The 20348-nt window shown below is 25.3% G+C and overlaps 1 protein-coding gene across 2 annotated transcripts in view; it reads left to right on the top strand.

Annotated features, from left to right (window-relative positions):
* LOC132929165 (arrestin domain-containing protein 3-like) overlaps positions 1-20348 on the top strand; it is a 76548-nt gene that overhangs the window by 16526 nt on the left and 39674 nt on the right. For both annotated transcript variants that reach the window (XM_060994310.1, XM_060994308.1), the window contains exon 2: positions 8556-8759. In XM_060994310.1, the coding sequence (XP_060850293.1) occupies positions 8648-8759 (112 nt within the window). In that variant the 5' untranslated portion in view covers positions 8556-8647. The remainder of the gene's footprint in view (positions 1-8555; positions 8760-20348) is intronic.

The following is a 20348-nucleotide window of genomic DNA, read 5'->3' as shown; positions in this document are numbered from 1 at the left end:
AAGGCAACATTCTAGTACCTATTCTATTTTAAATTTCAAAAACGGTATAGTAATATGGTTAATTATCAATAATATAGAATTATTAAGTTTTATGTGTGCAGTATACTTAAATATTTTATATTGACAAAATCTTTCATATTAACAGCCATAAGATCTGTAATTTATTTTCAACGGTGGGAGGTTTGGAGTAAGAAGAATCTACTAACTTCCAGAGGAATCAGAGAAAATTTCAAAGAAATCTTTAAGGTGTACTCTTTTCTAAATTGTTCGAGTTGTATAAAGGCAGCTAGGTCATGACATTTTCTAAGAAGTTACCTAATTGTTGTGCAAAATGACAGGCCTATCCAATCTACCATTTCGTACAATAATATACTCAGGAGACATATTCAGGAAATTAATTTTTAAAATTTTCCGATTCAGTTAATTAAGTGCTGACAATTTTATTTTTTTGATTATAATAAATAATATTATACATAATCAATAAAAAAATCAAAAAAAAAATCCTAAATAATAATTAATGATTTACCCCCACATGCCTAATAATTAATATTATAAAAAAAAAAAAGGATAAATGAACGTGATTAATTTACTATTTGGTCGCAATCGTTTGGACGCCAAAATACAGAAATAATTTGAGTTATTTAACTTTATAGTTTTATAACTAATTAATTACAATTTTATTGTGTGTTTATCAATAAAATCTAACAAATATTTCATAGTATAAGTAGGCATAACTTTTATTAAATAAATACATAAATCCATTTTCGGTAAAAATATTTTCTATGTGGATTTGGCTTAATTAACATTTAATTTTAATTTTATTTATTTATATATACATACACGGGCTGAACCTAATATAAAAATGTATGAAAATTAATAATTTTATAATACTTATACGACAATAAAATTTTATATTATGGAACTCAACTGCTATACTAAAACTATAAAATAATTTGTGTGATTGCCTTTATGTGTCGTTGTCAGCTATCTTGTTTTTGATTAATGTTTATATTCTGAAATAGCAAACAAGAATACACTGGATTTCCATTTTTATTTTATAACCTATAAATTGGTATTATTTTTATGTGTCATTGCCAGTTTTCTTGTTTTCAACTATTGTATATATTTTAAGATAGCAAACAAAAAATATTATTAGTTTATACTCCATACCGATTGTTAAAAGTATGAAACAATCAAAAAATCTTAGCAACACCCTTACACAAATTTCATTTTTGGCACAAATAATACTAACACTATTGAAATTAAAATAACAAAATATTTTTTGAAGAGTATTTATTTATATATATTCTTTTACTGAGGAATTAGTAAATTGAAAGCTTTTTAAAGTTTTTGGATTTAAAAAAAAAATGATTTTAATGTCTTTGGATTAAGCATGGTTCGGACGTGCGATGACTCGTTGGACTATACAAACCGATTACCTCGACTGATGCCTAAGACATAGGTGTACAGTATATATAATAAACAAAGGCGTAGGACCGCAGGGTAGGCGCCTAATAATATATTATTATACTACCACGGAATTTCGGACGGGTAATTTTCAGAAATTGTACTCCGCCGACCAATACTGCCTGAACCCCAACAAGAATAATTAACAAAAGTGGCATTGTAATTTATGATTGTTGGGGAAGAGGGGTAAAGGTGTAACAAATGAAATGTCGAAATTACATATAACCTATCCACATATACAAACGGGACACACACACATGTTATGAATGGTGAGTAGGGATGGTCATGCGCTTAGTTAAGCTCGCAAAAGGACGTCACGGGAGTCACGCGTGTGTTAACGCGTACAGAATGCCAAAATACCTCGAGCGGTGTACAACCATCATGAAGAAAATAATAAGTTGGTAAAATAGATAAGTGTTCCTATTTTTAAAAGTCTACATTATTAAATTGTTTTTTTTTTGTGGATATTCCTTCGGTCTTTCAAAAAGTATCTTCGTAGCGTAATTATTAATATAAAAGTTTTATATCAATAAAAATTGATTTATTATTAGTGACATGCTTTGAAGAGAAAATGTTATACCAATAAAAATATTTATAATTTATACCCGATAATACTTTAAAATAATTGTATTTTTAACAGACATAAAATTAATGTAATTAAATTTATATTAAGTATATCAATGACATAATTTTTATGTGACATACTGACTAGTTCATACTCAAAAATAAAAATAATATATATATATTTCTGATAAAAATGTGTACCTTATGCTATTTGTCTTACAAAGTACTAATCAAATACAATTCAAACAATTTAATTTAAACGGGATAACGTTTTAACAGATTTACTTTACTGCTAGCGAAAGGACACTCGTACACATTTATTTATTACATCTGACGATGGCTTCAATATTTCATGTACTTGAATTTTAATTTTCGTTATAGCGAAAAACTAGCTTAAACACGACCTTGAGCTACGAAGAATTAAATGTTTGTTCGTTTATATGTTTTAAACCTAAACCACTAACCACAATCTGTTAAAATCACCATGAATTATAATAGATCAACGAAATAATTAAAATAAAAACAACGTTACAAAAATATAATTAACTATCTCATTAATTACCTCCGACGTCTTATTATATTATGCATTATAATATGTATTGTAAAAACTTGTATAATTTTTCTCTCAACTGGATATTAAAAACTATAATATATTGATTATTGTTTAAAATTTTATGAAAATAGTCCACTATTATCCTAAGTGCCTTCGTAGCAATTCAATGTATTAGAGTATATTCAAGTATAAACCACAAAATATAACGTACAAATCTTATTGTTTAGTAATTTTAACTAATTAAACAACCTAACCTAAACTAACTAATAACTTTAAATTGTAATAATCATAAATCATACTAGAGAGCTGTGTATATAGTACCCTATGTGAAATAATGGGTTTTTAAACGAAGTTAGTAGTTACATATTATTATTTTTAGAGTTTATATATAGCTGAAAAATGTCTATGAATGTTGATCTTGCAAGTGATATTATAATATACTTTACACCCTTATTCGTACTATGTACTATGTACTATAGTATTACTATAATACGACAATTTAAATACGTTTTTGATTGTTGCATCAGGGTTTAAACATAAACGCACTTATTATTAATAACATGACTATAATAATATAAGCGATGAACACCTGTAAATTGGCTTATACCCCGTGCTAATATATTATAGAACCTTTATATATTAATGTACATCTATAACACTAGTGTGGTTAGAATAGGTCGATTGGAAATCTGTACGGAAATCTATTTCACTGATGGTTCATTAATTTACTAAATTCTAAATTTTCTCCGACAAGTATCTGGTACGTTTGGTAGTAAAATTTTAAAATTCTCAGTGCTTAATAAAATAATCAAGGAAGAGTTCGAACATTAAAAATTAAAATTAGAGGGGTTAAGATTTTAAAATTATTATTAAAATGTCTAATGATCTTGGTTTATCGTTGAGTTCAAATTTAATAAATCCAAAACCGTGAGATACTCAATGACAAGGTTCACTCAAAATATACTGTAGATATTATAGCAAATCTGTTACTGGTTACTTTCTTGATGGCCTTTTTTATTTTAACTTTTTGATTATTTTACTGAGAATATTCATTTTTACTTCTCAAAAGTGCCTAATGGATCCAATTTTCTACAAAAACCTTCTTTCGAAGATATTAATCAAAGCAACTTTTCCATTAGAAAAAGTGTCTTCAGACACAAAAATTAACAAGTAAACACACATCATTGTAAAATCAATATATTCTTAGCTCTGCTCAGAACCTGAAAAATGTAAGTAAATGTTTACATTATTATTTATTTGTATTCAATTGTTATGAAGATTATATCTATATATTTATTTATTCACTGTATATTTATCGATTTTAGAACAAATAATTCCGTTTTTTGTGTCACTTGTATATATTTTATATTTTTAACTGAATTAATCCTAATGGTTTATATTTTACGACGAAAGAAAATAATTTTCCTGGTGTTTCACTTAAATACGTATACCAACGTATTTTGGGATTACAGTCGTCTATTATTATTATAATAAGCCTAATGAGTTGTTTACTAATCTCCCGTCAGTATACCTCATACACGTTTTGAAGGATTTATATACGTATATATACCATCACATTCAAGTAAAGTATATAGCTTCTAGTAGCTTATGCAGCGTTACTTATATCTTTGATTTAGTAGATTTAAAACGAAATACATTGAAATGACTGCATAATATATACTGCAGAAGTGCGAAATATTCATATACAATTTCTATAAACTTTTATTACTCAAAGTTTTATCCGTCATACTTTTCAGACGATGTATTTCGTTAACAGCTTTTCCTAATCTACAAGGATATATAAATATAATATATATGCATCATATATATAATACCAATGCATAAGGTGACAAATTGTCATGAATTTGCAATGTCACAAAAACAGATAAACTCACACGTATTTTATTATTAAGTGGATGTCGTACTCGCCTGAGTTGTCTCTGTCTATTGTTAATACACAACAGGAAATCTTATATATTAAGAAAAATATATTTTTCTCTGTTAAGTTTAGTATTCGAATTAATTAACCTTTCGTTAAATTGAGATATACTTTTTATTATTATTGCTATTATTTATACATATACAATATGTTGAAGAAAAATATTCGAATTCGAATTCCCGATTTTTTAGGAATGCGTATGTATTTACAAATCACTATTGCAGTAAGTTTTGTATAAGTGCATTAATATATAGTGTGCAATAATCTAACTTTTGGAGAGGCATTATAACATTTAATATTGCTAGGTAAAATATATAAAATGTGTTCAGTGCTATATAACAAAATAAACTGTGACGATGTGAAACATGTCAGTAAAAATGTATTTGTAAATTCAATGAAACATCTATTCGAGAGTAACGAAATATAGAAAAATAGCTTTTACTCTAAATGTCGTAAAACGTATAAAATATAATTTTACAATCAATAAAATTCCCTTTAAAGAAATATATTTTATAATATTACATCTACGAAGGGGGTTATTTTTATGTGTGGTTGTAGCAAAGAATAAAGCTTTCAATAGAATTCTTTTTTGATGTTTTTACACGTTTTTTTTTTTTTATTGTATTATTGAAAGAAATACCATTTAATCGAAAAACGCACACTTATCTATGTAATAACACAATAGTTATATTAATTTGAAAATACAATACCAATGCATGTTTTTGTTGTTGTTTGTAATAATTAAAGTGGGATCGCAAAGTTTTATAAAAAATAATTAATAGTTCGAATTTTTAAATTATTATCTTTTAGAATTTTAAACACACATTATTTTTTTTTTTTTTTAGAAGGGAGTATATAACAAAAGATATAACAGTTAATAATTTCATATTTAAACTGTGATATTTTATATGACCCCCAAAAAAAATTATAATAATAACAATATTAATAATATAAGCACATTAGAATATATATGATTGATTCATAGTTTCATACCATTTATTAGGCATTTATTAAATAATGAAAACAATAAATATGTTTTTAATTTGTTTTTAATTCGTTACTTATAAAAATGTTTAGAAATAAAGATACGAAAGATATGATACATAATATACTCATATGAAATATAAGTTAATTTGTTTAAGAATTTAGATATATTCGAAATTTTTTTACATTTTAATAACTTTTCTTCAAAAGTTAAAAGTATAATTTATTATATTTTTTAATTTAAAAAATATAATAAAAATATGTTATGATGAAACAAAATCGTTGAAGCAATTTTTGTAAAGGTTAATGTTTGATATTATTTTATTAAGTAACAATATAAATGACAAAATAACTTTCAATTTAAGATTTGATTAACAGTAATTTAAATTTCGCGACATGAATTCATCTAATATTATTTCTATAATTTGTGTTTGAAAGTATACAACTTTATTACTTATATATTTAGGTCTTGAGTAAATAAAGTTTTAGAAGTTATAGAACCAAAACTGGGCAAATAGCTAGTAAGAAATATTGACCAAAATTGCAGTTAAAATCCCATCATATCATAAAATATCATAATAATATAAATAATTATTAATTTTAAAAATGTGCTTTTACTAACTGCTTTATCATCAACTGTTAGTATGTCAACGTAATATTGTAATATTTTGAACAAAAGGAAGAAAATGCATTATAATTAAGTTTGTTATATTATCATTATTATCAGATACTGATAGTAAATAATTAACATGATTATGTTATATTATACCTGAAATAAAATTTGAATGAACAGATTCAATATTGGTTTATTCATATAAATGACCCTTACTTCTTGTAGCCTTTGAATTGTACCCAAATATTTCGTATACGTCTCCATATGTTTCTCTAGTGTTATTTTCACTTTTCAAATATTAATTCTCCTTCGTCAAAATATATTCTCTTGTCATCATTGTATGACGTACATCACTTCAACACCAGTCTTCTATTATTTATTTTATGTTTATACTTTAACTTTATAGACGTTCAATTTTTTTTGTAAACAACATTTATCTCAAGACATCCGTCATTTTTTTCCCAACTGATAGGTGTTTTATTGAAGTAAACATCATTTATTATTTAATATAAATATGCATATACAGTATTGAGAAAATAGTAAATATATTTTATGCAGCATCTGTTTAATAATAAATATATTTTAAATAAGTATATGTCTACGTTACGTGTTTATAATAATTATACATACTGATTATAACACACATTTTCCTTAAATCATTTTATAATGACCTATATAAATTATAAACTAATTAAATAGACAATTAAAGTAGACAATTAAAAATGTATTTAATAATAGGTACTTTTCATGACAAATTCATAGGAGATTGTACGTGGCTATAAGACGTTGAGACGACACTTGGACATAAATAAATAATAATAATAATAACAAATACAAATACTAGCAATAAAAATTAAACATTGTTCTTCGTGAAAAATTACCAAAAATATTCTCAAAGCCAAACAGCAAACTATCTCTCTTGATAGACCAAACGAAGTGCTAACTATCTCAAACAATGATAAAGTTGACCTTTTCTGAGATCATTATTCAAAAATATTTACACAAACTAAAAATATATATCCCGAATCTGATTACTAAGTGATATAGCTTGCTTTCTTAGTCGATTACTAATGTCTCTCTTAGCAAAATATACTACTCCAAATAAACTGAAAAACATAATCAACAAACTAAAATTAAGTGATTGGCTTTGATACGATTTAATTACAAACACAAACAAGATACTATACTTAACCAATTATAAATTGAGTTGGTTAGGCATTTTAGTACTTTTCAGATTTATTTATAATTCCATGATGATGTTTTCTCAGTTTCCTTTAATTTGTAAATTGTTCATTGTTATACTAATATAAAAACTATATAAACACAAAATTCTGCCATAGCCTTATAGAATTATAAGTCTACTACCAATTTTAGCAGAATTATTTGAAAAATTGAATCTTCAAAACAATTAGACCATAAATATATACTATCTAAAAGTGTAATACCCCGCATACTGTTCATTAGTTCATGAAAAATCATTCAACAAGTGGATTAAGTATATATGTACACTTACAAAATATAAATCTCATTTAAAAATAATGAATATTGTTTAAGAGCTTTTTTAGACATGGCCCAAGCATTCGATAGCATTTTGAACGATTGCTTGGTCTAAAAAATTGAATTTATTCCTTCCAGCAGCTTACTTATCTAATCTGATTTTATTTATTTTATTCAAAATGTGTAATTTGATAAGACAAATTAATCAGATTTTAGCTATAGTAAATTAGAGTAAAGTATATTTGGAGTATTATCATACCTAAAGGAAAGATATTACCGTGTTAGTAATTTAATTTTTAGTACATTGGATTTTAACATTATTTTAATTTTTGAGTTTTACTTTGTAAGTATATAATAATATTTTTCAATTTAATAATACTCATTACCATGAGTTTAATAATAGGTAAGTTCATTCTAATACTAAGCCTAACAGCACAAAACTGGTTGTAGCAAACACAAATTTGCTATTGTACCTACGTTTATAAAGACGGAGAAAACACAGCGGGTGTGGCGGGTCTTCTTAACGATTTTGTGTAATAATATATGTTCATTGTATTGTTCATTTTAAATCCCGTTTAATAATTTACTGACTAAACGATACTTATTATCATTATAATTATAATTTAGGCTTTAGTATATTATCGAATGACGTTTGAATCGTTTGAAAGATAGAATACAAAAATGTAATGTCAGCTATATACAATAATAAATACAATGCGCGTTCATGAAATAAATGCATTAAAAAACAATGCATCGTTTGTATATTATAAATTTATAATAACTACCTCTCTATACGGTTTAATGTCTATTTCATATCATAGTTTAAGATACGTTTTGGGAAATTTATGCAATTTTTGGAATATATCTTTGAATATAAATGTTATATTTGTTACTAAAATATTTAATTGAATGAATCTAATCTATCGTTTTTATTTCAGTGTTTATGTAGATGGCCTAATTCAAGTGCTGAAAATAAAGAAGTCGATTATTTTGAATTAATATTCTTAATTGGATAACAATCAACTACAGTATGGATTACATAAGAGAATTTGACATAAGATTAGACAAAGAAATGTTTTACGCAGGAGAAATTTTAGAAGGCCACGTGGTTCTAGACACAATTGAGAACTTCAAATTGAAAAGTAAGTTGAATAAAAAAATTAACATAAAAATACATCTAATAGATTTAAAATTAATAAAAAAAAATTAATTAATAATCATATAAATTACAATTTTATACATAAAATTAAAATCAATATGTATTATATATATTATATTGTTTTAGTATTTTATAATATAAGTACCTACTTCTATAATAATACATAGTTATAATAGATACATGTATATAATACAGTTCCATGCATGATCCGTGAGTCGAAAAAATTAAAAATTTTATTTTTTTAAAGCTAAAAATAATCAATTAAATATGCATTATGACACTTCTTTATTGAATCGTATTTAATAAAATGTATTTAATTGCTTTACTAAATTTGAATAATTACATTGAGATTCAGATTTATTTTTGATTGAATATAATATTATTTTAATTTTTTTTTCATCTGAAGGACATTTTGGGGTATTATTTTATAATGACAAGTTTGAACTGTTTAAAGTCAAGATTATTAGATTTATAGACGTAAATGTGCATTGATAGAGAGTGAGAAAAGGAGAAATTGATAATGTATTAATAAAAGTAAATTATTTACATTGCACTCGTATATATTATTTAACTTTTATCACATATTATGTTGTTAATGTTTGTTCTTAAAATATTATTTGACCATTGATCGAGATGATCTAAAATATAATAATTTATCCATTGTAATATATAACACAATATTTTATTTATAAAAACCAATACTCACATATTATAAACAATTTAGATGCATAATAATTCGTTATATAATCTAAAATAATTATACATTTCTAATTATACATTTAAAAAATATATATTTAATGGAAGGGGAATATATTATTGAATTTATGACAACTAAAATGTGACTGGTTTTAATCTAACATTATTATGAAAAAGTATTTGTATTACTAAAATCAATTTGTAAAATATTTTAGTAAACCATTTTGATTTATTTTATTATATGTATATGTCACGAAATTAAAGTGAAGAGTGGCCATTTTTTATTCTGAATTAAATGTATGTTTTCCGGCAAACAAAATTCAGCTAAACAAAAGAGGATATGTCATGATTTTAAAACAAAAATAAAATATTATGGTACCTACCTACTATTATTTATAAAAGTATATGTCTTGTTGATAAATGTACAATAATTAATAACATTTTTTGATTATTGTGTGGTTGAATTAATTAATATTAAATACCTACTTCTTGGTTATTATTAGTCATTATAATATATTTTAAAATGTATATAATCTATTGGTTTTAACACCAAGTCAACAACTAAGAAGTTCTATTTAGATCACTATTAAACAACAAATTTGCAAAATATGTTGGTTTAGAGCCTTTTAGATATCTATAAGACGTTAAATAGTGGACTATAATAGTTGTTTGCGAGCCTGAACCATAGACCATCCATCAATAACTAAATGCATAACACATATTATATATCAAAAATATAGATTTAGAAGTTTATAGTTCAGAAGCAATTATTTCGTTTTACCTACGCACTTTAAACTAAACATATTATATAAAAAAAATTATTATTTGAATGTGCTACTGTAATCATATTGCAATGCCTTTATTTTGTAACTTCTCTTTAGCTTCAAACAGTGGTATACGATAGCAATCACAACGACAAGTACCTACCTACTGCTTTTTGGTTTAAACGCTCGTGATTTATGAGTCTAAGCCGAAACACCCATTCTATATTATTCATATTCAATATATTCAAGTTAGGTATATATCACAGACAATCTGAAAACTTGATAGATACACGTAATTTCGTTGTAATCACTACTCCACTGAACGGGTGTATATATAATACTGCGAATAATTTATGTTATACTGTGCTTTACACTACCAAAAGTGTGAATTAAGGCACTATATAATAGTTAATGACAATATTTCCCATACACAGAATATAGTTGATTTATGTGATATCGGCACGAAAATAATGTTTATGAAAAGGATTCTCAACCAATATATTATGAGCTAGTACTCATGTTGTGTAAGCCAATAACATCATCGTTTCCGAGCTTTATCAACCATTACTGGTACAAAAGGCTTGTGTGCCGAAAATTTCGATATAATTTTATATTATATTATATACATACACACGCGCGCATGTACATTGTACTTACTGTATGGTATAGCGGTATTACGCTCATAATATGAATTTAGCCTGAAAATCGGGTCACAGCGTGCACAATCACTATACGCCAATCTTATATTGTACTTTATGCGCTAAATATTATTAATCTATCAAAACGTCAAAAGTAAAACTATATTATAATTATGGTTGAAACGAGTACGTATTTAAGCACGCAGTACAATATTGACGATTGAATGCAAAATTAAGATTGCTGAAATACGACATAATATTATGCACATTATTATATGACTACATGGATCATCCACAATAGTAAACTGAATCCTATACAGTTACCGTACCTGTTGTAGTCTGTACTGTTGGTCGTTTATGAAAATTACTTCAAACTTATTCAATTATCCTTATTTGTGTTAACTTTATACACATATTATAATTAAACAAGCCACGGTCATTTGGTTGGAAATTGAGTTACAATAATGGTGCGGCTGACAATTATATTTTATATCTACTTTTTATTTAATCATATTTGTTTAATAAGTACAAATATAATGTTATAAAGTCAGTCGTAAATATTTATACGATAATTATAAAAACTTACCTATTTTGTTTTTGTTTATTATTAATTATAGAATTATTGTTTATCTCGGTCACGAAAATTATAAGTAAATAATTTTTTACGAGAAATGTTGTTAGGCAAACATGCTTTTGCAAACATCTTATTCTCATTAGATGGTTTGATTTTGGTTTTATATTAGTTAACATTAAGTATTTTTTCTTGGTCAACAATTGGCTGACATAGTAACAAATGTGATAATAATCCTCTTGTCTTCACGTTTTAAGTGGAGTGTAAGGATTAAGGACATTTCCTCTTCTGTCCTTTGTCACGATATTATCTTTTTCAAAATCAACTTAGTCGACATAATATAACATGTTATGTGGGACACTATTATGTCATTATACTGCGCGTATATATGTGACGTTGAAACAGGGATTGTCCACTCTTATTGCTGACTTAATCACATCGATCATTCCAACACACAATTCGAGTACCTTATCTACGTTATACGCCATTCTCGCCGTCTTATACGTGTTACATCTTTAACAGTGTGTAGAATCTAATTTGCCGATTTTTGAGCTAAATTACTGAAATGTAAAATAACTGTTAGGCACATTTAAGTACTTTTATATATTTTTAAATCACTAATAAACTCGAAAATTAGAGAGCTTTTAAAGTGTTTGAAATACATTTTGTTGTACATATTTCTAAAAGCATAATATCAATACCAAACATCTCGAAGAAAGTATTATGACCTTCATAGCAGCACTTCCAAAATTTTAAATATTATATATGCTAGCCGTAAAAACACTGTTATCTCTTACCTTATTATTTATTATACAATGACTATTATTCAGCAACGTGATTTGGAATGATTAAAAACGGGTTTAAAAAACAATTATAAAGAGCACGGTAGGACAGAGGATTGTGTCTATGCAGATATAGGTCAGTATTAATAATCATAAAATTAATTTATTTTGGTTCCATTGCCCGCTGGCTCGAAATCTCAATACTTGGATTAATACCTACTATTACCAAATAGCACTATTACATACGAATAAAAATTTACATATTACGTTTTATCATCGAGTACATAGTCATTATTTTTATTTGGATAAAAGCATACTAAACGATTAATTTACCTTTTGATTATACGATTTGAATTGTTTTTATATATATATAAATAGATGTATACTTATAATTACACGAACTCTTGGTCGATTGCCTCTAGACCATACTCGTGTACTCATATACTAACCTAATCATGTAGGAAGAGACTGAAATTATTATCATTTTTTTTTTTATGATATACAATTTTAATGAATGTTTTTTTTTCATTTGATTAAAATTATATTTCATTGTTATGACAATATGTAAGTGATTAATATTTTCCATCAAAAATTTTTAAATTAAATTATTTTATAGCTAACAAACCATTTTAATTTATACATCACATATTCGTTAAAAAGGAAACAATAATAATTGTTTGTTTAAACATTCTTATTGATAAATGCAGTTTGTAGCTCTAATTTTACGAATACAATTTTCTTTAGTTTCCTCAGAGTATGAAAGTTGCAGTCTACACTTTTACAGAGCCCAACTATTATCAAAACTAGTTTTAGTAAACATCAAACACAAATTAAAATTTAATTATGATTTCAAGAAACAGAATTTAAAAAATCGTAATTACATAATAATGGCTTCTCAAAATAATTATTATTTGTATGACCCGTTTTTATAATATTGTGTAAATTAATATGGTTTAAAATAATTTGTTCTCTTTTATATTCCAAGACTATCGACAGGTATATTATTTTGATAGTGATATATTTTGGCTATTTAAAATGTATCTTATTCATCTAAGAGTTAACCTTATCATTGCCATTGAAGCCAACAATGAACAAACCTTTAATCAGCTTATTGTATAGTGTTCTAAAGTTTTCATTTTAACAGTTAGTGTATGACATTATATAATATATAGATCATCTTTTATTTCTTGTTAATAATATGGTATTACAAAATGTATTTATATATTGTATACCTAGATAATATATTGAGAAAGAAAATATTTGGAATTTAGTACTCAACGGTTTTATTTAACCAGGTGAAATATTGCTTACTGTAATATGCATTAATTTACTAGGAAATGTTTTTTCTTATTATTCATTACATTCATTTTACATAGTTTTGTTATATAAAATTCAGATATCAAAGAATTTGAATTACTTAATATGTTCTTATGTTCTTAAAATTATAACAAAAATACTATTTTTTTTAAAAAAATGTCATGTCTAGTTAAAAAAGTTCTATAGTTTTAAGTATTGGATTTAAAAAATCCATATTTTTAAATGTTTATAAAAGTTTAAAAAATTTTAATCATAACGTTGAAAAAATAAAATTCTAAAATTCGTATACTCGAGTAAAGTTTATTTTAGATTTTGAGAAGAAAGATCGATTTGAATTGCGAGGATGTGAATTTTTTATATGTAAATGCTATTAAAATACTTTTGCTCATTAAAATCTTGAAAAATTTAATACAAGGTCATTTGTAAGTTATTATTATATAAACCGAATAAAATAAATTATACATAACATTCATTTTTTTTACATATTTAAAGCTTAAATTTGAATAAAGTTTGGTATTCAAGAATAATGATTTTAATGATTTTTTTGTAATTCAAAAATATTTTTGTAGTGATTTTAAAGTTTTACGTACTATTATATTTTGTATGCACAATGATGTTTTTAAAACATTCAGATTAATTTTATGCTTTTGCTCATTTATAGTTTACGAGTATATACTGTATTACTAATAATAAAATAAATTCTTATAATAATTATTGATATAAATATAATATTCATGTGCCAACGGGCGATAACTGACGACTTGTATTCGCTCAAATCTTTATTTAAATGCAATGTTATGTATTATTTAATTTAAGTTTAACATGTCCATTACAGTGACCTACAGCAGAACGGTAAGCTACTTTCTCCCTTTTTTTTTATAATTTAATCTTATAAAGTTTTCAGCATAAAATTTGATTATCGTTCAAATCCTTATCTGAGTAGCAAGTCAGCCTTTGGCTGTTTTTACAGCTTAACCTATAGGCTTAACTTCATACCTCCCAACCACTGACGTTACGAGGCTTTGACACAAATGAAGCAGAGTTGATGGAACCCATTAAATAATTTTTTTTTTTCATAATGAAATCTTATTATTTGAACTATAATAAAATGTCATTTTATGAAAGTCTTTAAAGTGTCGGATTCAAATAATGTTGAATCGCCGGTATATTTATGTTTCTGATTTTTATCTTTTAAAGCTTATCGTAAAAGTTATACAAATACAGTGTAAGAAACAATTCAAGTTAGATAATTCTCATCCAGTTATACAAAATAATATTTATATAAACATGATAAATACGAAACACGTTTTAAAATTTCGTTGAGTAGGTACACCCTAGAATCGACTGTTAAGAGTCCAGAACTATTATTTATTAATTAGCATATTATTTATTTATTGATAACTTGTGAGCTAGAGATGAATTTTTTAAAATAATAAGGGAACGTAATGTTATTTTTAATATTTATTATAGCTAATAAAATTTGATATTTGTAACTTGGTTATTAACAAACATATATAAGTACTTCCTGAGATAAACATATCTAATTATCTAATAGGTATACAGTTAGTAATTTAGTTTAAAATATTCTGATATTAATTTTAATTGTTCTGTGGTAATTAGGTAATTACGTGCATAGGTATTAGTCGGTCAACTATAAAATAAATATAGCCTAATAGGCCAATATATACTCAAACACTTTTAATATAATTTTAAAATATAATAATAATATGTAAATCAATCATCATACACTAAAATAATCATTTATGATATTACATCTAGAGTCTTGATGTATCTTTTAGATTATTTTTACACGACTTGTATTATATTTGAACTAACTTTATAATTACAAATAAAATGTTATCAAAAACGAATTTCACTCAGTTTTCTAAGTAAACAAACACTATAACAGTGAGAAATATATATTAAAATTATATCGGCAAATCAATATTCCAATCACGGCGATAGTGTATAGAGAGGAAACTAAACTTGGGGGAATTTCGTAAAGAAGAAAACAGTTACCGAGTTTTATATATGTATGTACTTTCAGGATGGTGCGATATTATATTCACCCCAGAGGCAATCGCATGGATTTATTATTATTTTTTTATATTTTCGTGCGTGTCGTCAGTCGTCACTTCTTCAATTCTCACCGCGTCGTGTACAGTACGACAGGGGAGTGAATGAGGATATTATATGCTGGGTTTTATATATGCAATGCGCGTGCAGAGCACGAGTAAACAAAGTGAAAAATAAACAATATTATCACCGGTCGTCGATGATGAAAATAAATGTCTTCCGGACATGATGGTTTATTCAGCATAGTTTCCGAACATCACAAATTCATAGTTACCCAAACGGAATTTTTTAAATATGCGCGAGCAGATAAACTAAGACTAACTATAAGAGTAAAAAGGTCTACTATAGCTAACTATTACTATCCTATAACTCAATAACGTCACCAATTCATAAACCACGTCGCTATCATTGTATCGTCCAGAAAATTATCTGTATAGTTACGTTGTAAATTTAATCGCTTCACACTGGACACAATGCAATTATTAGAAATGATCCTATAGCCGGCTATGGATCGTATAATAATATACACACTGCACTGTCACTATAAGTGTCCGCATAATTGGAGATAATAGATTTTTATGTATCTACCTATTACCTAATAAATCGACCGATTAATTATTAATACTCGTTATTGCCTTATAATTGAATTTTTGCTTTGCTCGTCGTGTACATCTATACTAGCTTTTTATAATAAATAATAATTAGTAACTAATTACATCTTGTATAACTTACCGTGAATTTGACTGACATTTACTAAGTGCAATATCCTACTCTTATATCATTTCTCTACTACATGAAAAAATGTTTTATTTTTCTCGATTTAAATAAAGCCTATAAATTATAATAAAACAGTTAGTACAGTTTTTTTTATTATTACTATATGTTTTAAATCTCATAAACATTATACGAATAATATATATATATACTGTATAGTGATTAAAATTGCTTACATTTTATTCTGATAGATACATCAACACAATAAAGTAAGGTGTATTTTTTTTTATTAAAAGCAGAGTGTGATAAAAATTAAACCATTTTATATCTTTTTTTTAAATTAATATAAATAAACATTTTCAAGAGTTATTTATGAGAAAACAATTTATTTATTAGTTTTATGACGTTATTTTTTTAAATTTAATAATTTCCATTCAAACGAAAATGGACATAGATAAAATACCTAAGTACTTTATAATATTGTATACATTTACATAATTTTTAATTAAATCTTTTTTCCCGAGGAAGATTCTTCTTGTTCTCATGTAAGTTAACAAAATTTTGAGCCTATAAAATACAGAATTAAAAGAAATAAATTACATATTTTGTACTCTGTTGGTTATCTGCTTTAAAATATTAAAATACGTATTTAATAAAAACTATATATCATTATATTTAACAAATTCTAAGTATAAATTGAAAATCCTTGACAAAGTAAACGTAAAAGTAATATTTCACAAATTTCATTCCATTTTAAGTACAAAAATGTATCATGTAGCCACAAGATATGTACGTATTTATATAATTGTGAATATATTATTATGAAAACTTACTAAAATATTTAAGTTGAAAATTAGGTATGTGTCAAGTAATACGTATAGTTTGTATTCAGTAATGAATTGTATCGATTCACAATATTATTTATAGTCTGGTGTTTATAATACTCATAAATCATATTTAAATACTTATACCTAAAACCTATCTATAGTTGATATACCTACTTTCGATATTATGCGCTTATTTCAACATTTGAATATTACCTAAAAACAATTAATTAGCATGTGTCATTAATCGATTTTTATTAAGTTTTCAAAATGTCATTAACTCATAATATGTTTTATAGATGGGTCAATTAACTTTCGATTCGAATTATTAATTTGAAGTTTGGTATTAACGTGTATTAAGAATACATAAATAATTGAAATAAATTTGTAATATGTATACAAAATTACAAACACATTCACTAATCACTGTTGGAGACAATATTATTATTTATTACAATATAATATTATAATCGTAATTTATTTTTGAGATATTGTGTGCGTTTAAAAAAAAATATTATCAAACAAAAATAAACAAAATAAATAAAAATTCAACTGTGGACTTAATTAAAAAATATTGTCCTCGTCGCGTTAACACACACACACACACACACACACACACACACACACACACACACACACACACACACACACACACACACACACACACACACACACACACACACAAGCACACAAAATATTTATATATGATTTAACTGTGTACAATATGAAATAGTATTTTCAAACTTTCCAGAGCTCGTTGGCATTATGCCATATAATGATATAGCTCCCAAAATTGCTTGTGCAAATTGTGGTTCCCTAAAACGAGGACACGCATATCCAAAACATGTAGAGCTTTCCTATTATAAACAATATAAGCCAACGACAATACAAACACTGGAGTCTGCGCTTTACACGTATTATATAATAGGTAATGGGTTTATTTCCTTTTTTCTATTATCGACCTCAATACCCTTTAGTATATATAGGTAATATATAGTACAAAAACAACATATCGGTACGTTTATTTGTTAATAATAATATGTGATAAATATAGACATTACTTTTTGAATATAATATAAACTGGAGTGCAATGATAACAAATTTGCGCATATGATTACTTGTTATAGGTAACCATAGTAATTACAAAAAAATATTAAGTTAAAACAATGCCATCAGTACAATATTACGATAATGAAAATAAAAAAAAAAATAAAAAATTCATAAATATGTGTAATGGTGTGTAAATTAGTCAATACTGGAGGACTAGTGGATTATTTCTGATAATTTCTGTTTTATTATTATTATATTATCATTATCTTAACAGCTATATATGTTCTTAATAATATATGATATACGAAAAAGTTTCTAGTCTATTCAATAAATATTTTTTTTGATTTACAATCAAATAATTAAAACTGCAGTTAGACAAAAAATGTGACTACCATGTATTCTTGATATCTCTAAATTTCTGTAAGAAATACTTATAATAAGAGGTCTTAGGTTTTGATATTATTATAATTGCAAACAATAAACATTTTTAGCTTCAAAATAATCTTGAAAAAATAGTGAAAGTTAAATAGATTAAGTAATTATACTATATATTTATGTGTACAATATATTAAAGGTATAATATTATGTAATATGTATCATTTAAAAAAAATAAATGATCGATTTCAGTCGTAACAACAAAAAACTATAAAAACTACATATAAATTAATGATAAACTTTTTTGGGGACACATGTTTTTTAATGATGTAAGCCATATAAATGCTAATATGAATATATATTTTATCATAGTGTTATTTTATTATAAATCTATAGTGATATTATTAAATTGTTTGATATTGATTATTTTTTGGTATTATGATAAGCAAAATTATAATTTTCATTTAGCGTAATTTTAATAATTACAAACTGTAATGTATTAATTACTAATTTTCATCTTATGTTTTGATATACCTATATATATATTATTAATAGTCATACACTTTTTTAAAAATTTAGACAGCTGGGGACGGATGTCTATGAAGACGAACACTATGAGACACCTTACAGTATACAATTATATTGAAAAAAATTAGAACCATTTTTCACACAAAATAAATATAGTACAACCGTAAAATGTCTAAACATTTAGCCGAAATACGAAATGTACACATTATATATTATACTATGTTTATTTTGTAAGTTTTGTGGCGTTGGTTATTCTATATATAATATTATATAGTCGTTGGCCTATTGTTAAAACCAGCGCAGTATTTGAAGGGGATTCTAGGCCATCAACATTATTTACATTATACACTTATAGGTCATGAACTCATGGCCTATCCGTTTCAAAGCGGGTATGGGTCACTCTGTGTAAACAAAAACTAACCGTATTTTGGTTTCATCCTGCAGTGCTGTATTTAAGAGTGAAAACACCACAGCTGTACGCCGTACTACGTTATACGTATTGGTACATGCGCCGTATCATCCTGTCGCTTTTAAAATTGTAAATTTCAAACGCCATTTTAAATACACTTGAAACATTACAAATACTAAAAACTAAATAAAAAATATTATTTGCATACATTTACAAGCTAATATATAATATTATAGAAAACAAATATGGGAATTACAACATTTATTATAGCTCATAATTATGAGCTATAATTAGTAGAGTGATTACTTTAACCTATTATTGTAATTTAATATTTTTAAATTTCAATCAGTCTTTTACGAATATTCCATGAAATTAATAATAACTATCAATAACTATAAACATTTATGGTTGAAAAATTCAATATATTAAACTATTTCTTGCTTAAAAATTTTAGTTCATAAAGTTATATAAAGCGTTTCCACTGTATAATAAAATTGAAAAATGTAAATATTGGTAAGTAGTAAGTGTGTAAGTAAAACGTTTTAACTTATATAATATCGTTTAAATATACGTATTTAAAAATTCATCAACTTATGTCAGTTATGACTTATAGATTATATAATATAACATTATAGTCGTTATAAGAGCTTTCTTGAAACGGTAGTATCGTAAAAATATGGAATAAACTCGAACTAATACCGCCAACCGTAACTGCAGGACTTCATAGCGTATACGCATTTACATAGAGGTTTTTCTAATGTTAATGTCCATAGTGTATGCACGTCCCACCTGCGTTTTAGTGAACATAATAATACATAGGTATAGTAG

This window comes from Rhopalosiphum padi, chromosome 4, assembly GCF_020882245.1.
Source record: "Rhopalosiphum padi isolate XX-2018 chromosome 4, ASM2088224v1, whole genome shotgun sequence".
NCBI classification, from domain to species: domain Eukaryota; kingdom Metazoa; phylum Arthropoda; class Insecta; order Hemiptera; family Aphididae; genus Rhopalosiphum; species Rhopalosiphum padi.
This window is presented reverse-complemented; position numbering and strand designations above follow the sequence as displayed.